The sequence below is a fragment of the Rhododendron vialii genome, chromosome 11a (genome assembly GCF_030253575.1).
Source record: "Rhododendron vialii isolate Sample 1 chromosome 11a, ASM3025357v1".
NCBI lineage: Eukaryota > Viridiplantae > Streptophyta > Magnoliopsida > Ericales > Ericaceae > Rhododendron > Rhododendron vialii.
In genome coordinates this window covers 26,450,976-26,476,328 of record NC_080567.1, presented here as the reverse complement: position 1 = coordinate 26,476,328, position 25,353 = coordinate 26,450,976, and the positions used below count along the sequence as shown (strand labels likewise).

At 36.9% G+C, this 25,353-nt stretch overlaps 3 protein-coding genes across 4 annotated transcripts; all 3 read left to right on the top strand.

Moving 5' to 3' along the window:
• The first annotated feature begins 2,838 nt into the window (after positions 1-2,838).
• LOC131308061 (calmodulin-binding protein 60 B-like) lies at positions 2,839-8,483 on the top strand. Its single transcript, XM_058334873.1, has 8 exons — positions 2,839-3,152; positions 3,263-3,338; positions 3,905-3,957; positions 4,985-5,469; positions 5,755-5,915; positions 6,065-6,268; positions 7,044-7,179; positions 7,677-8,483. The coding sequence occupies exons 1-8, from the start codon at positions 3,061-3,063 to the stop codon at positions 8,144-8,146; spliced, it is 1,677 nt and encodes a 558-aa protein (XP_058190856.1). The 5' UTR covers positions 2,839-3,060; the 3' UTR covers positions 8,147-8,483.
• A 2,042-nt stretch (positions 8,484-10,525) lies between these two features.
• LOC131308661 (uncharacterized) lies at positions 10,526-12,463 on the top strand. 2 transcript variants are annotated; one of them, XM_058335615.1, is made up of 5 exons: positions 10,526-10,909; positions 11,258-11,345; positions 11,455-11,522; positions 11,620-11,682; positions 12,134-12,463. In XM_058335615.1, exons 1-5 carry the CDS (start codon positions 10,802-10,804, stop codon positions 12,287-12,289), a joined length of 483 nt encoding a protein of 160 aa, XP_058191598.1. In that variant the 5' UTR covers positions 10,526-10,801; the 3' UTR covers positions 12,290-12,463. The 2 variants fall into 2 exon arrangements, with proteins under 2 accessions (XP_058191598.1, XP_058191597.1); XM_058335614.1 differs by having other exon boundaries at positions 10,528-10,909; positions 12,131-12,463.
• Positions 12,464-19,684: 7,221 nt separating this feature from the next.
• LOC131308658 (importin subunit alpha-1-like) lies at positions 19,685-24,967 on the top strand. The gene is made up of 10 exons (XM_058335612.1): positions 19,685-20,037; positions 21,393-21,489; positions 21,586-21,677; positions 21,769-21,900; positions 22,083-22,268; positions 22,907-23,070; positions 23,186-23,264; positions 23,692-23,820; positions 24,046-24,173; positions 24,269-24,967. The coding sequence occupies exons 1-10, from the start codon at positions 19,843-19,845 to the stop codon at positions 24,642-24,644; spliced, it is 1,578 nt and encodes a 525-aa protein (XP_058191595.1). The 5' UTR covers positions 19,685-19,842; the 3' UTR covers positions 24,645-24,967.
• Positions 24,968-25,353: the final 386 nt, after the last annotated feature.

The following is a 25,353-nucleotide window of genomic DNA, read 5'->3' as shown; positions in this document are numbered from 1 at the left end:
GCTGGCACACTTCACGTGCGCTCATGATTATCCTTTGGTGTAACCGCCTCAGCACGCGGGACGCACGTGAGTGCGCAGGTGGCCGAGCCCGACTGGTCGTGCGGGTAGCCGAGCATAAGGGTAGCCGAACCTGAAGGGACTTTGGGCCAAGCAAAAGTTCGTCTACGGGTCCACCTCTCCAGGGTGGCCGAGCTTGGCACGGTTCTTTCCGTTCTGAATGCAAGGTGACGGCAACAACCGACGATGACCAACGATAGGTGTGGCTAAGCTGTTGCCGAGCACAACGAAGCAAGAGTCGAGTTCGGTCCTCTACAAAAAATAATGTGTGGTTTGAATCATCTTTGTGGGACCTGAGGTGAGCCCCACAAAACGAATATGTACATAATATGTACATTTCATATGTACCCCTAGCATTTTTGGAAGGGTATACACCTAATGAAAAAGAAACCAATAACAATGCAGATATATACTCCTACATACAGAAATACAGAGAAAAGGAAAATATTAAAAAAAGTCGTACCAGTGCAAGGAATACCATACCTGTTTGTGGAAGAGGATGTTGGTGGGTCGGTGACAGATCTTGAATTGTTGCAATCTTTTGTCAGCTTTTCTTTTTTTTTTGGAACGTGGGGAAGGAAGTTGTGGTGGAGCTAATTTGGATTTGAAATTTTTTTGAAAAATAGTAAGGGTAATAAGTAGAGAGAGAGATAGAGATAGAAATGTTAAAAGTATAGAAAATCAATGGGGTATTTTTTGGAAAATATTTTTTGAAAAGCAAAGAGAACACGGCATTCTATTTTGTTTTGTGTTTTTTTGAGAGCATTTAAGGAAAATGAAAATACATGACAGGCCTTCAAAAAAGGGAGACACCAAAATGGTGCTCTCCTTTTATATACTCCGTATTTGAATAGATATTTTGGGAATTGATAATGCCAAAATCTTTTTTATTCCTGCCAAAATTCTTTTTGTTCTTGACTTGATTACCCTCTACTACGCTACTTACTTTACAAAAATACCCCTGGAAATCGCATAAGTGCAAGGCCTGTTTTCTAGTTCTACATTTCAAGCAAAAATGCAAAATCCATCAATTCATGAGCAACTCAAGAGCTAATTTTAGAAGACAAGCAAACAAAAATTAAACATCAATGTTTTCCTATTCCATGTTTTCATCAATTCACGAGCAACCCATCTAACAAACACGTGCTAATTTTAGAAGCATTAAACATGAAAAATGATAATACTCTGGTCTTTGCATAAAAACTACATCATGCATACTCTAGTCTTCTCACACCTTCCTCACCACAACTTGAAATTTTTTAAAAAAAAAATTGAAGAAATAGAGAATCAAAACAAAAATAATAATAATTTCAGTTGTATTACTTTAGTCTCCACACAAAAACTCTGTTACGCATATTTTGGACTGACTTGGAAGTAAAGTATTACTACTTGAAAATAAAAAAGAGAACACAAGATAGAGTTATCAAAGTTATGAAAAAAGAGCTGATAAAAAAAAAGTTATGAAAAAAGAATAATTAATTTAACTCAACTCATCCATCTCTCCGTTGCATAAGCTATGAAGCTTTTGATGGGTGCAAGAACACAAAAAGGAACATGAAATAATGCTATGGATTTCAATGGGCATTTTCATAAAACAAGCGGTGTAGTGAAGGGTAATTAAGTCATGCAATGAATGAATTTTGGTAGAAACAAAAAGGATTTTGGCATTATCAGCTCTCAATATTTTCCAAAGTTTTACTCTATATGTGACTGAAAATGTTTTCCTTTCAAATTATCCATAAGTCATTTTACACCAGCTTTCTCTCTCAGTTTCTTCACTCCTATATTTCTGAAAATTAAATTTTGGAGAGGTTATTAATCTTGAATGAAGTGTATAGGCGAAGATCATTGAATATCCTTCCCTTCCTCCCTTATCCTATTTCTCATGTCATGTTTCATTATGGTAAATTTATTTGTGTATCAAACACTGAAAAATACTTTACACGGAAATTATTTGTCCCAAAATCCTTTCAGAAAGAAAATACTCTCTCTGTCTCATTTTCTTTAGACTTTTTTGATATTTGTGTCATTTTAAAACTCTATTATCTTTTGGTATAAATCTAAAAAAATATGCAATATAAATTTTACTATTTGATAATTTTAGATTAGATCTATAATATAAATTTTTTGAAATTATGAAAAGTATTATAAATTGAGAGATTTAAAAGTTTAAAAATAACATAAATATCAAAAAAGACCAAAAAAAAATAGACAGAGGATTTGGGACGGGGGAGTACGATATAATTTTTTTAAATTTTTTTTGGTCAAAGGGAAATTCCGATATACAGTTAGATATTTGGCGCATCTACAAAGCGCGACGTTCAAAGTCATTCTCAAGTCAATCTCGCGGGATCCATATATTTCAAACGCGAGTTCAAGAGTCGCGTCTTCCGACATGTGACCTCCTTCTATGCATCTTCCCCCCAATCTTCCTCGCAACACACATCAAATCCATCGCAATCAACTCTCTGAAGGGTACACGCGATTTGTCTTCTCAAACTTCCCACATTCGTTTGGTTGGTGGGCTTGGATTACTACTATTATTCTAACTTTGATACACTTCTACTTGTAGCGCTTTCGACTGTACCTTTCCACTTTACGCGGTTGTTGTTCCCTTTGGTTGAAATTTCGTTTTCAGTATCTCGACTGGCTATAATTAATCTCAACTTTAACACAATCACACATTCATACGTGTATAGGGTTTTGGATTTTTCCTGTTTTTCAGTAGTTTTTGTGCATTGTGTGGTTTTGACTAGTGTTTTTTTTTTTTTATCAGCTGGTTTTGACTAGTGTGATTAACGCGTTAGCCATCTGGGTCTTTTTCTAATTGATCAATTGAAGCTTCGATGTGCTTTCCCTGTTAACTTAAAGCGGGGTCACTTTCAGCTTCTATTTATAGCATGCAAGCTGGGCAGTTTTCGCTTACCAAATTTTGGATTTCAGAAATTTCAGTTCTTTTTTTGTTTTTCAAACTTGTTAACCATTCAGTTTGCTGGTACTTTGATGGTACTGAAACGGGCTTCTAGTGATTGGGAGTATGGTGATGGGTCTGAAGCTCCGCGTCACGAGTCCAAACGCCGGCTTGCGTTCGCAACGTGGGTGGTTTTGTAATTAGTAGTTTTCCGGTGTCGATTTCGTGCTTCTTTTTTTTGTTTTAAAGCTGTCTTGGTAGGTTTTTGATGTGGGTGTTTGATGTTTTGTGCAGTGATGTTAGAGATGTGTTGAAAGGATTTTCTCTGGATGAATTCATGACAAAGTTGGAACCCTTTTTCAGGAACCTGGTAAGATTCTTTCTCCATTCTTGTAGCCTAAATCTTTGTTTTCTTAGTAACCTTGGTTTCTACTATTCTTAAATGCTTCGTACAACAAGTTGTTGTCTTGATTGAGTAGTTTTAGATATGAGAATAAATTCTTTACACTGCCGGTGTAAACATTTATTTCCTCTAAATCAATTGCATTGCGTCACGTCGGTATTTGTTTTCTTGAGTTGAAGTTTGGACTTTTAGACTAACTAGTTGTGGGTTTCTGGGAATTTTTCTCATGAAGGATATTGTATGTTCACTTTCTACATTTGTTCTCTTTACTGGCTATGGCGGATGTGAGTGAACACTACCAAACATAGTATTATATGTTGTATGTTTACAAAGTTTTCTTCACTGCACACGTAGCTTGTTAATTTAATTTGAACTTCTTAGCGACTTGGATGCCCCCTACTTCTTTTCTTTTTTTCCGTTTATCTAGGGGGGGAATGAATCTGTTTTGGATTCGTGATTGCAAAACTGACATCATTGTTTTTTGACCATTACTAGTTTTCTTATGTTGGATCTCCATGTTCTTTGTCTGGTAGGTGCGGGAGGAAGTGGAACGCAAGATTCTACTCTTTTCTCACGCCTCTCCGAGGTAAGTTCTTTGTGCCATTTATTTGTTTTGCAATCTTTCGGTTGCCATGAGATTCTTGTTGGTTATTGCAGTTTTAGTCGAGAAGAATTAGGAATGGATTGAACTTTAATTATCGGTTACTCTCAGGGGCTGCAGCAGGATTTTTTAGTTCAGCAGTGACAAAAAAAGTATAACTAAATATTTTGCATACACAACACTATATAAAAGAAAAACACTTTGTAAAATCTGAAGAGAAGTTTTATTGAATTCGATATATAAAACCTTACAATGAGCCCTCTATTTATATAGGAGAGGGAGCCTAATTATGGAATGAAATCATACTAATTAACTATAAAAGAAAATCATCTTAATTACAATCAAATCACAATCTCAAGATCACGATTTTATTTATTATATATCTATTTATTCTATCATCCCCGCTCAAACTCAAATAGATCTACCAACTTGAGTTTGAAAAAAAGTAGAAATCAAGAGCACCGAAGCCAAAAAGAAACCAAGAAAAACCAAGCCAAGCCAAGAGAGCCAAAAGGACAGCCATAAGTGAGAGCCAGGAGCAACCAAAATCATACTGATTAACTATGGAAGAAAATCATCATAATTACAATTAAATCACAATCTCAAGATCACGATTTAATTTATTATATATATCTATTTATTCTAACATTCTTGTTTTGGTTAATAACTTATTGGTCTTATTGGGCTTAGTTTAGTATGTTTTGTTGAACTATATGATCTACTTACTCATAGATTTTAGCAAAAATTTTCATGTAGTATGGTTGTTTTGAATGATTTACTGCAGACACAGACAATATGAAAGAAAAATCAAATTATATTAAAAAAATTAATGCATTTTTTGATCCCAAGGGCTATATTGCAGCCGCCCATGATTCTGAGTGGATTGCCCAAGTCGTGTAGGGTTTTCTGTCCTGGTTTAACTTTATTTTCAGTTGTGTTTCTGGTTTCCTTTTAACGTGTTTCTCCGGGATTTCAAATTTCCAGTCTCACACTTCATGTGAACTTGTTGCAGATCATTACTTAATCAAGTGGAACCTTCTCATGCAAGGAACTGGCAATTGCATTTTGATGATAGATGGCCCTCTACCCTGTTTACAGGCAGCAAGATAGAATCTGAGCATGGCAAACCAGTTAAAATAGTTCTACTTGATGCTATTTCCAAGAACATCATAACATCCCTCACTCTGTCTTCAATTAAAGTTCAAATTGTGGTCCTTAACGGTGATTTTGGGGTTGATGATGAAGAGGATTGGACAGAGGAGGAGTTCAATACAAATGTTGTACAACAAAGAGAAGGGAAAAGGCCGTTGGTGACTGGGGAACTAGTAGTTACATTGAGAGGTGGAGTTGGTTATATCGGTGATGTCAGCTTTACAGATAACTCAAGCTGGATAAGAAGTGGAAGGTTTAAATTAGGAGCGAGAACTGTTTCCTCTGAATTAAGAATTAGAGAAGCCAAAAGTGAAGCCTTTGCGGTGAAAGATCGCCGTGGAGAGTGTAAGTCGTTCTTTGACTCTGATTTGTCTTTCTTTTCACAAACAACTCAAAAAATTTGGCTCATTCGGTTAACTAATGATGACACAATTACGATTAGACATCTTGAACAAAATTCTAACAAACTTTCCCCATTTGATAATTTGAATATTGGGAATACTCTTGTTGGACTGCTAATGCTCTCTCCCTCACCCCTCTTGATTCTACTGAGGCTAATTTATAAGTTTAACCTTCAAATAACTATATAGCCATTATAATTGCAAGACTGAGACGTGATTTTCTATTCAGTGTACAAAAAGCATCACCCTCCGAACTTCAGTGATGACATATGGCGCTTGGAAAAGATTGCAAAAGATGGCCAGTTCCATAAACGGTTAGCTAGCATGGGAATTACCACAGTTAAGGAGTTCCTGTGTTTCTATTATCGTGACCCATCTTCGCTACGCAAAGTAAGAGGAGTTTATTTATTTCTTTATTTTCCTGTAGTCTTAACACTCCAGTTTGCTATTGCCTTTCATTGAACTGAAGTTATATGAATGTATAAGTAAACTGGTTGTTGGAGTGTCCATCTAATAACCTCTTGCCATGTATACTGTAGATACTTGGTGGTGGGATCTTAAACAAGACTTGGGAGAAAATCATAGAACATGCTACAGCCTGTGTTCTGGATAATAAGCTATTCATGTACCCTAGGGATGAAGAAAGGGTTGGAATCGTGTTGAACTCCGTTTTCAAGGTTGTAGCAGCTGTTTTTGATGGCCAAGTTTATGAGCCTCTGGATAAGCTCGATGTATTGCAGATGGTGCGTATTCCTTGCCTTATTTTATTTTTTTTATGAAACCTACCTTCCAGTTTTTTTTCAAAACCTATTGACAGATCCTTTCTTTGAAGTTACTCTTCTTTTATTTGTTTGATTGGTGCATGAACATGTAAAGATTAGACAACAGGCTTATTTACTGCTCTATTTTTTTCCAAAATCTAACAAGTTTTTTTCCCAATTTCATTTACTCGACATACCCTTCATCTTAGTTTCTATTTGGTAGTTGTTTGTTTTGCCCAACATTTATCCTTTCTTCTCCTCCTTGATGTTTTCCTTTTTAACCAGATGAACGTATTAATCAAGCTATGATGGGTAAGACTTTCTGTTTTTCACCGTTATAATTCTAGATTATTGCAGCTTTTTAAAAATAAAATTATGATGAATTGAATTCTTTATTTGAAAGAAAAAGTCTTTTGTAGAGTGAATTATTACCTTACGTTTTAGTTCTTCCTTCCAATGGGTGCAGTCTTAAAAGGGTGGCAACCATTCGTTCTTCACATAATTAAGTCTCTCGCTCTAGGAGTTCTGAAGTTTTCACCTTCACTAACTATTTACTGATGCCAGGTGCTAAATTGTTAGCATGTTCTCACCCATTACTGGTTCGTTAGGGGTAGTTGTTCCCAGTTGATTGTTTTTCATTTAGGCGAATTTCATTTCCATTCCTGCAATCATCATCATCATCTTGCATTTTAGTCTTTAGTTGCTGCCTTCTGATTCAGTCATTCAAATGTGGTCAACTTCTCTAATTCGCTAACAGGGATTGGTGGAAAATTTGAAGAGACATGCTTATAAAAATTTGGATTACTTGGTTCCTCTTGACGAGTCCCCAGTTTTTGGACCTGGAATGGTACCAGCAAGTCTGCAGCCTATTATCTTGCCAGGGGTGCACCAAGGTATGAAACTAACATTTTTCTTTCCTTGCTTGGCTTTCTGAAGAATGTAGTTAATGGAAGGAATTCCTTTAGTGGGTGAACAATAATCAATTCATTTTCTCTTCCCGAGCAAAATTTTCATTTGTGGGTTCGGAAAGTGGGCTACTGGGCACATGACAGCTTGCAAAGGTTGGTCAAGCGTGCAAAGTTTTACCCCCAACTTAACACAACAGATAATGATCACTGATAAGTGATAACAATACCCTTGGACTTTTATCGGCATTGGACTGACAAATAGCAGAACTTTAATCTGCTATTTGTTATAGGCACAAAAAGGTCCGTAGGTGTTCCTCGTGGTGATTTACTTTCTTCTTGTCGGTATATGTTCTGGCTTTGTCACATATGTTCTAAATTGTCGGCTAAATCCTCTTCTATGTTTGATGATTCATGTTCATGATTTTAGTTACCAGTTCGTGGCTCGTCTGTCTAACTACTTAAACACCACATTCTTTTTTCAGATCAGCAAAAGATGCAGCTAGTTTCCAATCATGGGGAAACTTCACTGCCATATTTTTATGATCCACAAGATCAATTTCAACTTGAAGTTTCTGTGGAACAGCATAGTCAACCAATGCAATTGTTCACTCCGACACCAAGCCATGGTTTGATGTCAACGGATTCTTACTCTGGCCCCTACTGTGGGGGAAACAGTTGGGCTCCTGGCGAGTCTCTTGGGCCACTCATGCAGATTGGCCATCAAACTGCTAACAACAGTTTTCAGATAGGAACACCTACTTGGGGAGCGGATGGACTGTTCCTTTCTCCAAGTAATCAAGCAGTTGGGTTTCTTTCTTCGGATTTTGGCTTTGACATAACAAGGAATGGAAAGCCTAAATTAAGGTGGCGTCTGGTTCGAGCTGTCATGAAGTGGGGAATATCTGTTAGGCGGGTTGTGGCTGCTAAAAAATGGCAGGGCTTGTTTGCCTGAATTTCCTAGACAATAGTATTTGTGAAAGTGTCCATAAGTTTAGGAGAGACGTTTCCCCCAAACAGGTTAGTCTAGTTTCTAGTCTTTTCTCAGCATCCAAGTGCAACCAAAAGGTTACTGTACATAAGAAGTTGTGTGAAGTCGGTGTTTTGAGTCATACCAGATGTGGCTGCTAAAGACGATCTCAGCCCATCGGTAGCTAGATCACGAGTGTAGTCCTATTCAAACTTAGGAGGTAACCGTCTCAGCGTCTCCTGTCTGTCAGTTTAGTTATGTGGCTAATATGCCTGTAGACATTTCATTTCCGCAATCAATAGCGAGTTACGTTTTTCATGAATGTAGCATGCAATGGTCTTCACATCACTTGTTCCTGCATTGGGGTGATCCAGAGCATTTTATTGTATCAATATTGTACTTGTAGATGTATTTTCCCTCATTATCTGTTTGGGCTTGAGGGGGTATTTTGGTAATTTTATATTAAAAATTTATCCAAACAGATCTGAGCCGTCCTAAACACGTTTGGACGGCCGAGATGGTGCTCGGCACCATGTGGTCCATGCCCACCCGGCACTGAAAAACTTCTCGAATGTTAGGAGTTAATGAGTTAGTAGATTACAATTGGGATTTCGATGTTCTTCCATCAGCTCGAACCCCCACCTCCCCTTGGAACCATAAAGAACAAACCACTTCAGATGGTTTGGGAATCATATCGGAAGTAAATTTTGCTTTGTCATCATCAATATCGTAATCAGAATGAGTTCTTCAGAGCGCGTGTATTATTAGCCTCTTGTTAGCAAAATCCTTCACCAAAGCAAAATTTATTTTCAAGATGAGACCTCAAATTAACATAAACTCCCTTGCGTTCCTAAATAAATGTTCGGCCCACAAATCTAGACGTTTGAAAAGATACTAGTACATTTTTTGGTTAAAATTTTTAAACTTTTTTCACAACCTGAAAGAACTCATTGATATCTATTGATTTGTGGAAAATAAATTGAATTTTTTAACTAATGAAACGTATTATTTTAGAGACCTAGATTTGCAGTCCGGACATTTATTTAAGGATGATGGGAATAGTTTGTTTTGTTCTTTTTTTTCAAGATACAAGTTAAGGGGCAAATAAACAATTTGTCCATGATTCCACACTGCGTTCTTATGAACTTAATTTAAACGTAACTTAAATCTGAGAATTTTGTCTTTATTTAAATTTTTTTTTCGCATTTGTTAGTTTTGTGCCAAAATTTTGACGGCTATTGATTCGTCTCGACGAGAGGAATCAAAAAAGTAAAACTTCTTTACTTTTACCCAACTATTTGAGAAATAACCATTTTTTAGAGTGACTTTTTGTGCTAAAAATAATTATTTCTCAAAATACTTGGGTAAAAATGAAATTTTTTTACTTTTCCGATTCGTCTCGTCGAGACGAATCAATAATCTATAAAATTTTGGCACAAAACTAACAAATGCGAAAAAAATTCAAATAAAGATAATTTTTAAATTTAAGTTAGGTCGATAAAAATTAACAACGCTGGCCAAGCGACTTCTCGAACAAAACTTAAAAATTAAGGTATCAGTTTCAATTTAATTTCAATTCCAGAACCAGAACCATAACCACACCAATAAATTATAGGGTAATTTGCACTTACACCCTATGCACCATCACAAATTTGAAGATACACCCTATGTACTTCAAATTTAAGAACTTGCACCCCTTTACTTTGAAGTGAAAGAGGGGGAATTTGCACTCCCTGCATTATTAGTATTACGTATAAAGGATATAAGTGCTTAAATTTGTCGTATGGGGGCGTATTTTCAAATCGGTGAAATTACACCCCTAAATTCTAAAATCAATTCCCAAGAGTTGGCCTAATGATCAAACCCCGAGATTTTTTAGATTTGAAATATCTCAAGTGCTATCATCTTATTTTGGGTTAAACCATATGGAGCATTTGCTCCAAATTTAAGTGGGGGCTCCGCAATTGGACGGTAAATTTATGGCCTTCTGAGATTAATCGACCTGGACAACTAGTTATTAAAAAAAAAAAAACTAGAATCGGGCCATTCAAGACAGTTCGGTTCGTGGTTTATCGATTTTACCCATAATTGTAGGGTTGCCCTACGGTGTTATAAGACGGCCCATTCGATCGTCTATTTCGATAATGAACGACTCGAATCAATAGAAGCTCCAGTTAAATCCGAACACTCAACATCAAAATAGACGATCGAATTAGCCGTCTTACATGCCCGCACCATAGTATTTCCAAATTCCCCACGGTAGTGCCAAATCGATGGCACAACCCGTAATTTCCCGAGTATTCAGGGAAAATCAAGTAATGCCACAATGAAATATCTAGCTTCCAAAACCTCTCGAAGCTTCTTCCACGCGTCAGGTCAGACTTTCTCTCTCTCTCTCTCTCTCTCTCTCTCTCTCCTCCAATTCCAAATCTCCCCCCGGATATTTTCGCCAAGGAACTCATCAAAGTTGATTTAACCTTAAAAAACCGCATTAAAAACCCCTCCCCCAGTTCCTTCATTCTCTCTCGGAAAAAATCAACACACCTACTACGCCTATGGTAGATTTATAGCGGTAGTTACATCTTCGTCCTCCTTGAATAAAAATCTTTCTATTTTTCCCTAGAGAAAGCGCGGCCAGCCATGGATCGAGAGGGAGGAACCAACGGATCCAGCTACTACTCCGTCCTCGGTATCCGTCAGGACGCCTCCTTCTCCGACATTCGCTCTGCGTATCGCAAGCTCGCTCTGGTAACCCCCTCCTCCTATTTCCTCTCCCTTAAATTATTCCTGCTTAAAAATAAAGTCGTCTAAGAATTTAACAGCTTTATAAAATGATGCGCTTAATTCATCGGTACGAAGGTTGAAATTATGCCAAAATAGCGCCAATTTCGCGTGTGCTTGTCGGTGAGCCTCGTGAAAGCGACTTTAAATCATACAGTATCTCAAACTTCTATAATTTGCTAGAGCAATGATCAGGATCAAGAGCGCGGTGCAAGTATTGAGAGAGCATTTTGAAGAATTATGTGGCACATAGTGAATTTGTGTAAGATGTAATGTATTCTTATGTATGTATGTATGTTTGTTGACTTGGTGCAGAAATGGCACCCGGACAGGTGGACGAAGAATCCGGCGGTGGCCGGAGAAGCCAACCACCGGTTCCAGAAGATTCAAGAGGCCTACTCAGGTGTCGTAACGGAATTTGTTTTTGTTTTACGCGTTTTTTGTTATTTCAGTTCGTTTTTGTAATTCGAATTGACGGAGTCAATGATGGGCCGTTCGGTTTCCGTTTGCAGTGTTATCTGACGAAAGCAAGAGATCAATGTACGACGCTGGGGTCCTCGATCTATTCGACGAAGACGAAGTAAGCAAATAGTGTAGAAATTCCGATAAAACTCCGTCGTTTTCTGATGCGACATTTAGGTGATGGATCCGTAATGTTGGGAATAATTTTGGAACAGGGAATGGGTGATTTCATGCACGATCTGATGAAGATGATGGACAGTAACAAAGTCTCGGCCGAGGTACGGTATTTCGCAAATTTTGGGTTATGATTACAAAGACAATTTGGACTGAGTTAATTATTTTAATTTAAGTAAACTTTTTTCACTTTTTTTACTTAAAAGTTGTCATTGTTTAAAATAATTAGGTAAAATTATTAATTTTTTTTACTTTTTTGATTTGTTTTGTTAAAACGAATCAAAAGGTCAAAAAAAATTAGCGCAAAACAAACAAATACGAAAAAAATTCAAATAAAGACAAAACGGTACTTTTTTAAAAAGTGCTAATGAAAAAAGATTGTCTTTTAAAAAATAAATCATATTTATTACTAGTAGTTACTTAGATAATGTTTTATATTGATATTTCTCACGTCAGGAATGATTAGTTAGCACTAATGTGGATAAAATTCAGAAATGAATTTAATTTACTGTGCATCACTAAAATTGAGTATTTTTATTATGGGGGGGGCAGCAGGAGAGTTTGGAGGATCTGCAGAGGAGTTTCATGGAGGCGTTCGGTGCAGATCTTGCCAGCTACTACGGGAGTGAAGATCCGACGGCCAAGAAGAGGACACGTGACAGTTCATCTAGTACCAAGTCAACGAAGCGCTCTACTAGCTCCCGCTGTTAATGGATTGCGGAGTAGGGGATTGCATCTCCGCACCTCTTGTCTTAAATTAAATTAAATTAAATCTAATCCCTCTCTTGTGTACAATTTTGTGTAACGGGGTAGTTTAGGCAAGATACGTATCTGCCCTTTTCACATTTCTCTAGTTTAACGTGGTGGTTGGTTTGGTGGCTAAAAGATTTGTTGCCTTAATTTTCTACTGTGCTTGATTTTTGGCACGTACTTTAAATGAGTTTTCTATAATTGGGAGTTCGCAAGTTAATTTACGCACATTTTGATAAATTGCAAGAAGTTGTTAGCTTGAAGTGAACGTAAGCTGCTCAAACACTTGTTCATAAAAATAAAAATAAAAAGTACTCATTGAAACAATAAAATTAACAATTATTTTTGAGGAAGAGTAAGAACTTTATCAATCAAAGAGATTACAACTTAATCAAAGAGATTACAATTTAATACAACTGGAAAAGTCAAATTGCCCACGTGAATGACAAATAATACATTCAAATCATATGAATCATACGTCCATAAATAAATTGAGTAAAAGCAGTAAAGAACTGCAACCGTGTTTATTGAAATTGAAACTGTTGCGACGGTTTAACCTCGGCTATAGAAGGGCCATTTATTCCCTTAGCTTATGAACAACTTGAATCAACAAAATTAAACTACATTAGGCCCTATTTTCTCACATAAATCTGAAGAGATTACATGGAACAACGTGATACCAAGTCCACAATTTGAGTGACCAATTAACAAAGACTAATAATCACTTCTTGTTATACTAATTAGATGGTTAGTTTCATGAGTAAGCATTTGAAATTTTCCATCAATTCTTGGATTCAAGTTTGTATATGCTCGTTTAATTAATGAGTAAGACCCCGTACCGATAAGGTTCTTATTTTTAAATACTTATTTTTCGCTTTACGAGATTTTTTTTTTCCGACTTTACGAGATGGGTCATTCTCTTACAATATACGGAGTATCACGTTTAATTCAAAAAATAAGTACTTATTCTCTCTGTCCCAATTTAATAATCTCTTGTTCTATCCTAACCGAATAAAAAAATTACTTATATCTTTAAATTGGTAACGAATTTTATATCCAATATGGATCTTGTTTGATAGATCTCAATTAATTCTGTAATATAATATTTTAAAAATCACATAAAACATTACGATATATAATTAATTGAAAAGTGACGCAAACTCTAAAAAAACTACTCCCTCCGTCCCACTTTATAGTGCCTGTTTCCTTTTTTAGAAGTCTCAAAAAATTGTCTATATCTATCAATTTATAATATTTTATATATTCAATATGGATCTTATTTGATAGATCTCAATTAATTCTTTTAAACAAAGTGTTTGAAATCATAAAAAAAATTATAGATCATGAGATATAGATAATTTTTTGTGAGGTGTCAAAAAAGAAACAGACAAAATAAAGTGGAACGGATGGAATATTAAATTGGGATGAATGAAGTATTTATTTTCCTTGGCAGAACAGAACCCAAGTATGTGAAATATCTTCTCGATACTTTCATTCAAGTTTTTATAAGCGTATAATTTGTTTATCTACGTTCACTTGCTTATCACGGTGTAGATGCTCTAAAAAAAAAAAATACTCTTTACAGCTCGTAGCAACTAGCAAGTGGTGATCTTATTGAGATATTTGCGAATAACATGGTGCCGAAACACTCCATCGTGAACCACGAAGGCACATGAGGTAGACGTTTTCTTGTAAAAGAAAGAGAAAAGAAAAAGGAGTAGAGGCTTCTAGCTGCAACACAAGTTGGGATATTTTTTCCCCCCTTTTGGAATGTAGAATACGCATACAAGTTCCGTTTGTGCACGTAGGTGTCGTTCTGCCAAATATCTTGAAAAACAAAAGAGATGTAGACACTAGACAAGTAGTACTAGTAGTTGTCAAAGCGTGGGTTAGCCTTTGATTTGGTGGGTTCGTTGTCTTACATAATTGATCAAAATTCGATTTTTTTGAAGTCAAGCCATAAGAAAAATGTAATTTTTGTGAATTTCTATTCCAAACGTGAATGGTGCCTTTGACCATACTAGGGAGAGAACTGATCGAGGTATACGTAAACTGACCGGGAAAAAAGAAGTGCGGGTTATTTTGGAGAACTTAAGGGGGATCCGGGAATGCTGTCAAGCGCCTGCCTAGCGCATTCGAACCGTTCATCTCCGCAATCAAATGGTTTATATATACTTGTTTTCTTTTACTGGTAATAATTAAGTTTGACCGGTAGAAAATAACAAATATATCTGAACCATTAATTACCTAAATGAACGGTCCGGATGCGCTTGACAGTGTGCTCAAGGCTGACCCAAGGGTTTTTAATGCTCGAGGCCTAATAAACAAAGTGTGCTCTCAAAGAGTTAATACTTAACATTTTTTACAACAACAATCATAATACAAAAACCCAAACCAATATAAAGTTCTACTAATCATTACATACAAATACAAAATACAAAGTCTCTAAATAGATAAACACATATTATCTCAAGAACGCATGAGTATCACTTGAATATTACTCGTATTGCATTTCTAGAAGCAAAAATATCTATTGGGTTTAAAAATAGTCTTACTCAAACTCAAACAATAAAAATATTAAAGTGTTCCTAAAATTTAAAATTTATGAGATACTTAAAAGCCCAAACCTCTTGGACTTAGCGTGTGGGCAAGCCCTGAGCGTGCTTGGCAGTGTCTTGCTTGGCTGCGTCTCCCAATCCGTTGTAGGGTCCTCGGTGGTAAATTGAAGGGACCAGAGATCAGGGCCGACGAATCATTTGGTTAAAAAAAAAAAAAAAGCGAATATTTATTTGGTTTGTCGCAAGTGGCGTGGACGGTGGGAAAAATATGATAGGCGTGGGCCCCACCCATCCTTTTCTTCTATCGTGTTCCTTATTTTTTTTCCTAAAATAGGTTTATTAGTTTGGTTACCTCGGCCTCATGGCCGGTACCCAAAAGGGACAAATTCCTTGTCCACTTTTTAACCCAATAAAATAAGGAAAATAACGGTTCATAACTTGTTTTGATAATTAATATCCGCTAATAGAGATGACAATCTTAGCCGCCCCACCCTGCCCGCCTCAAATGGGTTGGAAATTCGAAAAATTTTCAGGGATCGAGTAAGGGATGGGAATAGTTTTTGTAAGAAAATGGGAAACGGGTAGGGGATGGGTATGAGTCTGTCCTCGCCCCATCCCATCCCCACCCCGTATATATATATATATACACACACACACACACATAAATGAGAAAGAAAGAAAGAAACTAACGCTCATTGTCAATTAACATAGAAGTAATTGAATTCATTTACCACGAATAGAAAGTTAGGAGAAAGAAGAGCTCTAGTCGATAGTTCTAATAAGATAAATATTGTTCGCGTCGGAAACTCATGAAATAGCGTTGTGTTGAGAGACTGAGAAACCGAAGCTTTAAAGAGCTCTGCGTGTGTTGTTTGTTCTTGGTGTCTTGCTAGAGGGATACCGGATTAAAAACACCGATTTTGCTTATGATTCCAGTTGGATCCTCAATTTTTCCGCGGGGATCCCCGTTCCCTGTTTGGGGTGGGGATGGAGGGTAAAAATAATTGCCCAGTGGAGATCGGGGAGGGGATGGGAATGGATTTGGGTTCGGGGACGGGGATAGTGGTATCCACCCCTTAAGGACATGCTGAGAACATTTGTTAATGCTAAAAATGTCCTTAGCGGATACTCCCTCCGTCCCTAAATAAGTGTCCGGCGAGCAAAATTAGACTTTACAAAATATGCATAGTTTTTATTAAAAAAATTAATTTTTTTCCACAATCTAATAGAACTCATTGCTATCTATTGATTTGTGAAAAAATAATAATTTTTTTAACGAAACAAATGCATGTTTTGGAAGGCCTAATTTTGCACGCCGAACACTTATTTAGGGATGGAAGGAGTATTAATTATCAAAATATGTCATTAACCGTCATTTTCCCATAAAACACTCCCACTTGCAACTCAACGGAGTGCAATTTTGTTCATCCTCCTTAAAAAAGGTTGAACATTACATTTTCTCTCATTGGTTGAAATGGTGTGGATCTCACCACAAAATGATGTCATGCTTACCATGTAATGCACTTTTTGGTAAGCATTACATCACTTTGTGGTGGGGTCTACATTATTTCAACCAATAGAAAGAAGGGTAATGTTCACTCTCTTAAGTGAAGGGTGAACAAAAATCAACTCAACTTCACGTGTTCAGTGTTGTGGGTACTCCAAACGCGGTGCACCAAGAGCACGGAATAATCTCTCGATCACGGACACCTGTGCAGATTATTCTCACTATGGTACATCTCTATTGTATATTCATATGTTTTTGCCATGTTAATAGTGATGGAGCATTTAATCTCCCGAAGTGCTTCCATTTTCCTCCTATTCATACAAAAATTCGAACAATGAATACATTCGCTTTGTTCGGTTAACATTTCACTTTTAGTTTTGTTTTTAATCATTACTCTATTTCTTTTTTCAATCATTACCCTATTTTTTCAATTATTACTTTCTCATCTCTCTTCATCTCTCTCCAATCATTATCCATATCTTCAATCATTACTCTATTTCTTTCTTAATTGATCTAATGTTATATTGGTATTTGCGGAATTAAGTTATCAGATCAATCAAAAAGATGGTTAAGAATGAGAACAACTTGAAAACATAGACAACCAAAAATGTCAAGAGGCTCTGATCTGCATGGAAAATTTTTCGAGTGGGGTGCGACCGCTTATTCGGTTTTAGCTCATGGTTGACTCTGTATACAATTGATAGTACAAAGTTTGTGAGAACGAAGATACCATAATAAGAGGGTGTTTCCACTCTCTCTTTTTTGTCTACAACTTCTTGCATTTAGCGATGTTGTTTTCACTAAACCAACTTATTTTTAATCAAAAGTTAAGTTGCTTCCACTAAACTAAAACAGTTGCTACATTTTCTTCTACTACTCTAGCATATTTTCTACAACAAAAGTTGGCAGAAACAACTTGACGTTTATAGGTCATAAGAAGTAATCTATAGCTTAACGTTTAACAGAAACGCCCCTAGCTAAGTGTGTCTTATTACATGGTGTTTTCAATCTATCTCTAGTATCCGATTCATTCATGTCTCAAAAAAATAATTCACTATCCTGCTTGATAAATTAAAGTCAATCAAATGCTCTACAGCCGCAAGCGGGGACCGGGGTGGTGGCCAATTTGGAAGTCACGATATTTCCCATGTATGAAATTCAATAGTAAATGGTACGTAGCAGCAGTATTTTGCAATTTGTTCTAGTGTGGGGTGGTTTTTAATGGGTTAAACTAGGTCTGTCAATGGGCCGGATCCAATCCGAATCCGACAAATTCGATTCCGATAAGACTCGAATCAGATAGTAGTAATCCGAATCCGAAAAATTCGGATCCAATCCGATCCGAAAACTTTTTTACTTCAAAAATTTTAGCAAAAATTTTTTTTTTTCCAATTTAAAATAAAAATACAACTTCTTAAACATTTTTTTTTCAAAATAAAAAAATTAAAGTTTTTTTAAAAAAATTAAAGTTCGGATTGGATTGATAATGAATTTATCCGATCTGATTCAATCCGTATTTGAATTACCGGATTCGAATTATCGAATCGACGTTATCGGATTCGGATTGGATCTGTCCATTGATAGGCCTAGGTTAAACCTTAATTTCATTTCCTTTGGGCTTCTGGCCCATGTAAAAGAGGAAACCAATGGATGCAGGTTTTCAGACTTCAGACTTCAAGCACAAGTCTACGGCCCTCTTTGCTTAAATAAGATTGCCGGGTTTATTTTTTGTTTTCATTCAAATTTTTTCGGTCTTTGTTAATTTTGCATCATTTTTTGTTTGAATTATTGCTTCGTCTTAATGAGAATAATCTAAAAAATAAAAATTTATGATGAAAATCTTAAAATTTTTCACTAAAGACATAAATAATCTAAAATAGAGATTTTTAGTTTTTTTTTTCTTTATTAAAAAATCTGTTTAGGGTTAATAATTCTTTAATTTATATATTCTTTTTGGGGAGACAAATAAAAAATTCATAAAAGAAATAATAAAAAAACTAAAATAAAGACAAACAAATAATCCGACTTACTTATTGAACCAAAACACCCTCGTTATCGACAGAATGTGATGGGCTTTCAACAATCGCGATATTGGACAAACTTCAATTTGCACTTATATTGTACAATCTTCTTAGCTGAACTCAACCAACTCGTTACGTGTTTTTGTTAAAAATAATACACACATTCCTGTTAATTTTTTAAACTTAACCTGATTTTGCCAGAAAACCTTGTTCTCCAACATTCGGTGATTTAAGGAATTGTTGGTTAATGTTGTTTAAATGACTTTGTTTATTAATCTTGTGCTTTCATTTAGAAGGAGTATTTCGTTTTTATACTCTTCCTTTATTTTTTATTTTTAAGGAAATTTATAGAAATGGTCCTCCTAGTTTCACCTGAGTCCCATTTTCGTCCTCCAAGTATCAATTGTAACTCTTTTGACCTTCAAGTTTTGTTCTCGTTCCACGTTGGTCCAATTGATAACGTCTGTCAGCCAAACTGGACGGAAAAAACCAGACTGATGGCAGACGTTATCAATTCGACCAACTTGGTACTAACTGCAACGTTCAAACTCTCAATCTAATTTTTTTTTTTGTCCAGTTTAGCTGACAGAAGTTATCAATTGGATCAATTTGGTACAAAAATAAAAATTGAAGGTCAAAAGAGTTATAAATGATATTTGGAGAACGAAAATGAGACTCGGATGAAACTACGAGGACCATTTCTATAAATTTTTAAATTTTTTCACCCATTTAATTCAACTTTAACTTATTGTTCAAAATCGCTGAAAAGCTCAACCAACTTGTCTCTCAAGTTATTTTTGCTTGTCACGTGTCCAAATTCACGCAAGAGAGGGATCTAAAAACAATAAGGCCCCATTTCGCTAAGAAAAATAAGTAATTATTTTTTAAATTAAAAGTGATGTATTACGAGAGAGTGACCGATCTTATAAAAAGGAAAATAAGCATTTTAAAAATAAAATTTTTACCGAAATGGGGTCTAATTCTTAGTACCCAGCACAAGAGTGAATCTAAACCACTAATTTTTCTTTTATTTTCAGTACTCAGTACAATAGTGAATTTAAACCATTAATTTATCTTTTCGTGTCATTTTCAAGGTAATTTGTCGGAGTACGTATTAATATTATTGCTCATTAAAAAAAAAAGAGTTGAAATCCGTTCCAATTTCCAAAAATGTCGTTCCCTCATATTGAAATTCAAATTTAACGGTATTCCCGTAAATAAGAATTGATCCATGCCCATTTCCCCTCCCACCTCCCACCCCATCCTTCAAAACCCTATACAAAACTTTCCCTCTTCCACTCTGTGAAATCAAAACCCCCATTCTCTCCGCCCACTCTCTCTCTCTCTCTCTCTACACAAAACACGTACACATTGTGCACGCTCGTCTACATCTCTCTCTAGGTTTTCCATTTCTCCGATCGAGCAACCATGTCTCTCAGACCGAGCGCGAGAACCGAGGTCCGCCGCAACAGGTACAAGGTCGCCGTCGACGCGGAAGAAGGAAGGAGGAGGAGGGAGGACAACATGGTCGAGATCCGGAAGAACCGAAGAGAAGAGAGCTTGATGAAGAAGCGACGGGAAGGCGGCAGCGTCCAAACCGCTACTGTTCAACCTGCTTCCAAGGTAGCAGACACGCCCCAAATCTTCATTTCTAGTCCCAATTTGCAATCTAATCTGCGTTCATTTGATCGAAGTTGGTGTTTATGTTGCTCGATAAGTTGTGCTGACCTTAGTTACAGAATGCGTGTAAGCGCGAGCGAAAGGGGGAAAGCGTCCTCCGAAAACATTACAAAGTAGTATAACGTGTGTGTGAGCGCGCGCGAAAGGGGGAAAGCGCCCTCCGAAAACATTACGAAGTAGTATAATTTGCGAGAGCATGGATTGAGAGTTGGATCGAAGCGTTCTACTGAAAGATTATGTGACTTAGGTTGTGAACGAATTTGAGGCTCATCCAATTAAATATTGGCAGTGCCATTGGTATGCTGTATGTGAAGTAAAGTGTTGTCATGTGGTGAGCAATGGCATATTGGAAATTCTGCTGTAAAACCTCGTTGTTTGTTTAGGTGTTATGTTTTTTTATGTTGCTCTTGAGTTTCCGTCGTGCTGAGGGGTTAGTAAGTTAATGATTGCCAAATTTGGTAGTTCCAGTGGTATGCTGTATGTGAAGTAAAGTATTGTCATGTGGTGAGCAATGACATATTGGAAATTTTGCTGTAAAACCTCGTCATTTGTTTAGGTCTTACGTTTTTTTTTATGTTGCTCTTGAGTTTCCGTCGGGCTGAGGGTTTAGTAAGTTAATGATTGCTGTTATTGATTGCAAGGATATGTCCAACAGTTCTAATCAAAATTTGAGTACGAGTAGGAGTAAAAAATTCATTTGATGTAAACACTTCATTATAATAAAACAGTGGCAGTGCGTAATTCCCAATTGATGGGGTATGGATAGGGAGGATGGGAGACAGGCCTAATCTTTGGCAATTTTATGCTTTAAGTGGATGCTCTTACGAAGTTTTACCACTGAAATAACGACCCCCCATGAACCTCTAAATATCGAAGAACTCAATAGACAAGCCAAGAAGCCATGTCCCTAAATCAAAGCTGGAAGGCATCACAAAGGGCAGGAATAGAGACTTGATTCAATTTCCATGCTTATCACCTTGCTTCCTATAATAGTCAAACTCAAATCTAGGCACACAGCTTCATTCATATGGAATAGTCAATATTTGTATATTTGGGAGAGATTAAATGGCCTTCAGAATTGGAGTAATGATTCATGTCTCCCTTGAGTTGAGTAATAACGATTTCAGTATACGAGTGGACTCAGTGGATGGAGTTTCAGGTGCTTTTAGCTCAAATCTTAGTTTGAGTAAGGGATGGATATTTGCTAACTGGGCTTGCTTGTTTGTTTTTCCTAAATGGAGGTACTTCCTTGTTATTGCAGCTGCCATGCGCTTATTTAGTTGTTGTGGTTGTTGCAGTTAGAGCATCTACCTGCAATGGTCGCGGGTGTTTGGGCTGACGATGGGATTTTGCAGCTAGAGGCGACTGCTCAATTTCGGAAGCTGCTATCCATAGGTGATTATTGGACTCTTTCAAACAAATTATGTAATAATTATACCTATTTCGCGGTCTAGAAGATTTTTAAAATATGGAATTCTATGTTCTTATCAGAGCGGAGTCCTCCAATCGAGGAAGTTATTCAAACAGGGGTTATTCCACGATTTGTTGAGTTTCTTATGAGGGAGGACTTTCCACAACTTCAGGTCTAGATCCTGTTCATCTTTTGGTCTTTTATTTTTTTTATACATTGAAAGAAATCATGTCTACAATAAATTTTGCTTTAATTTTGTTTAGTTTGAGGCTGCTTGGGCTCTCACAAATATTGCTTCTGGGACATCTGAGCACACTAATGTGGTAATTGACCATGGCGCTGTTCCAATCTTTGTGAAGCTTCTTGGTTCTCCTAGTGATGATGTTAGGGAGCAGGTACATTCTTGTTGCTCTTTTATATCTTTACTTAGTTGTTTCAGATCATCACTTTTTCTTGTTCACTTGACGTTTTGGTTGCTACAACTTTTATCTTTTGAACAATGGATCAAAGTATTTACAGAAAATTTGAATTTCCATTTGCAATAGCTGATTGGTCCTTTGGCCCTTTGGAACCACAGGCAGTCTGGGCATTGGGAAATGTTGCTGGTGATTCTGCCAAATGCCGTGATCTTGTCCTTGGCCATGGAGCTTTGCTTCCTTTACTGTTGCAGTTGAATGAGCATGCAAAGCTTTCAATGCTCAGAAATGCTACCTGGACACTTTCAAATTTCTGTAGGGGCAAGCCACAGGCTGCTTTTGATCAGGTATATCTATTGGACATGTTGCTTTTCTGTTTATCTTACTTTTGGGGGACATGTAAATTGGATGAGCAGTGATTGGGCCCCCCCATTTTCTGGATCCTTTGGTTTATAGTTTGAGTCTACATCATCTAGAAGAATTTTTTTATTTTAATTGTATCTGTAGGCAAAACGCTTGATTTAAAATTTGGACTTTCTTGTTGGGTAAACAAAATTCAGGCTCTTTTTAGTCGTTGAGATGGCATGAAAGAACTTAGCAGTTGAGTTGGTAATTCAAGAAGAGGTTACTTGGAACTAGGCAATATATTTCATGGTTGCGGTAATCAGATTTGAAATTATGCTTTGCTAGAAACGAATATTGAATCAGAAACTTCTTGTATCATATTTCAGTGGAATTACACGAATTTGTGGCTATACCCCTGCATTTTCGTTTTGCCCAAGCATTGACAATAGGTACCAACTATTATTCCTCAAAAGTTGTATGGAAGATTCAAGTCATTAACAATTGGGATGGGAAGAATCATGTCATCAACAATTGGCAATGTGTGCCTGTGTTTGCATCATGTTTTGGTGATGTTTTTTGATATGCTAAATTTGATACCCTCTCTCTCTCTCTCTCTCCAAAACACAATCTAATTGCCCAGACAAAGCCTGCACTCCCAGCTCTTCAGCGTCTTATTCACTCGAATGATGATGAAGTCTTGACAGATGCATGCTGGGCCCTCTCATATCTTTCGGATGGTACAAATGATAAAATTCAAGCTGTTATTGATGCAGGTGTATGCCCTCGACTGGTTGAGCTTTTACTGTGAGTGTTGAATATTATCTCATGTACTTTGTGGATTCATTTACTGGTGGTTTTCTTTTGTCTTCTCTTTCATTTGGTTTCTGGCTAAAACTGAAGTTTTATCTTGGAATTTCAGTCATCCATCCCCTTCTGTGCTAATTCCCGCTCTTCGTACGGTTGGTAACATTGTCACTGGAGATGACATGCAAACTCAGGTATTATCAATTGGGATCATGTTTAGTTCTCGTCTTTAGCTATATTTTACGTGCACTTTATGTTTATCTATGTTCTGTTTAATTTCATATTGGTTATAGGTTTTGTATCATTCTTGCTCTTTAAATGAGATCGCGTGGATAAGTTAATTGGATGGTACTGTTTAATACTGTGTTTTCGTTAGAGTAATGAGTATTCTAATATTTTGGGTCTAATATATATGGGAAATGGCTAGAACTTGGTTTTTGGGGTGCTGGTTTGATACCTGTTACTGGAATGAAAAATAAAAATATGGATGGTGATTTTCGTTGGTCATTGGGCAGGGTCTAAAGAAGGCTTAGTCCGCTCAGAAATTCACCGCTTCAAGTTCTGAATTATTTTATTCGACTTTCGTTCTACTCTAACAGAATTTTACTGCTATTCCTGCAGTGTATTATCAATCACCAAGCATTACCTTGTCTAGCGAACCTGTTGGCAAGTAATCACAAGAAGAGTATCAAGAAGGAAGCTTGTTGGACAATCTCAAACATCACTGCTGGCAACAATGAACAGATTCAGGTAAGTGGTAAAACCACACGTCTTTCCCTATGTTTGTTTTGAAATGTGAAAAGATAGATTGTCTTATCGTACCCCTGGCCTCCTGTGTGCCTAACGAGGGACAAATGTTGCATTTAGTTTATGGCCATCTTGGTGTATCTAATTACTATTGGATGCTCGTGAGAAAATCAACCAGTGGTATTGTAGCCATTATTAGGGTAAAGACATGATTTTGAACTTCTGCAGGCTGTGATTGAGGCCAATATTTTTGGCCCTCTTGTTCACCTGCTTCAAAATGCTGAGTTCGAGATCAAGAAAGAGGCTTCATGGGCAATCTCAAATGCCACATCTGGTGGTACTCATGAACAAATCAAGTATGCTATCAATTACAGTATTTTGTTGCTCTATTTATTTTTCATTTTGTTTTTGAAATATCAATGTACAAGTTTGATATAAATTTTGGTCACAGGTACCTTGTTAGCCAAGCATGTATAAAGCCGTTATGTGATCTTCTTGTATGTCCCGATCCAAGGATCGTCACAGTCTGTTTAGAAGGACTTGAAAACATCTTGAAAGTTGGGGAATCTGAGAAGTTATTGGGCCGTAGTGGAGATGCGAATCTCTATGCTCAAATGATCGAAGATGCGGATGGGTTAGAGAAAATTGAGAACCTGCAGAGCCACGACAACACTGAGATTTATGAGAAGGCGGTGAAGCTTCTGGAGACATATTGGTTGGAGGAAGATGATGAGCCACTGCCCCCTGGTGGTGCACCGTCCCACCCGGGATTCCAATTTGGAGGGAGCGAGCTCACTGTTCCTGCTGGTGGATTTTCTTTCAACTGAAGGTGTGCTCGCTTCGTCTCGAATTTCATTAGTTGACTCTGCAATCTGCTGGAATCCCCTCTTCTTCTGGATCCTTTCCTATGTAATCCCTCTGTCCCTGTTTTGTTTGTCAGTTTTTGGGGGCCTCATTCAACCACTTGTTCGCAGAGCTATGTAGTTGTCATTACCATTGTAGTAATGGATAAATTTGTCCCTATATTGAGTTAGTTGCTGGGTGGTTTTGGCACTTCAAAACCTTGCTTTTGCAACTTTGTAGTTAAGGCAGACAAGATGACTTTCATTTCCTTAATGTCAGTATGGTTTTCTTTCTTGGTTAAAAGAAACTGCCAAATTCTTTCCAAAGAAAAAATGGCTATTGCAATTACTTATTTCCATTTCTGGCTTCTTATTCAGTTTGATGTAGTTGACATGTTGGAATCATGTCAAATGCAATTATATCGTTGCCTCGTGCGAAAATCCCATCCCCCAGTTTCTTTATTTTCAGGACACTCTAGTCCCTTAACAAGCGGGCCGTAAAGTATTCAGATTCTCGGTGAGCAAAAATTCTAGAAACACAACTTTCGGACACAATTGTGTTTGAATTCGTTTAATGTAGGTGTGTCCATATGTATTGACCAACTCTGGATGTAGTTCTGTCCGGTATTATATATTTTTAAGATTGTGTTCTGTTGCTTCTCAGTCAGTGTAGGCAATTGCCTTTGTACCCGAC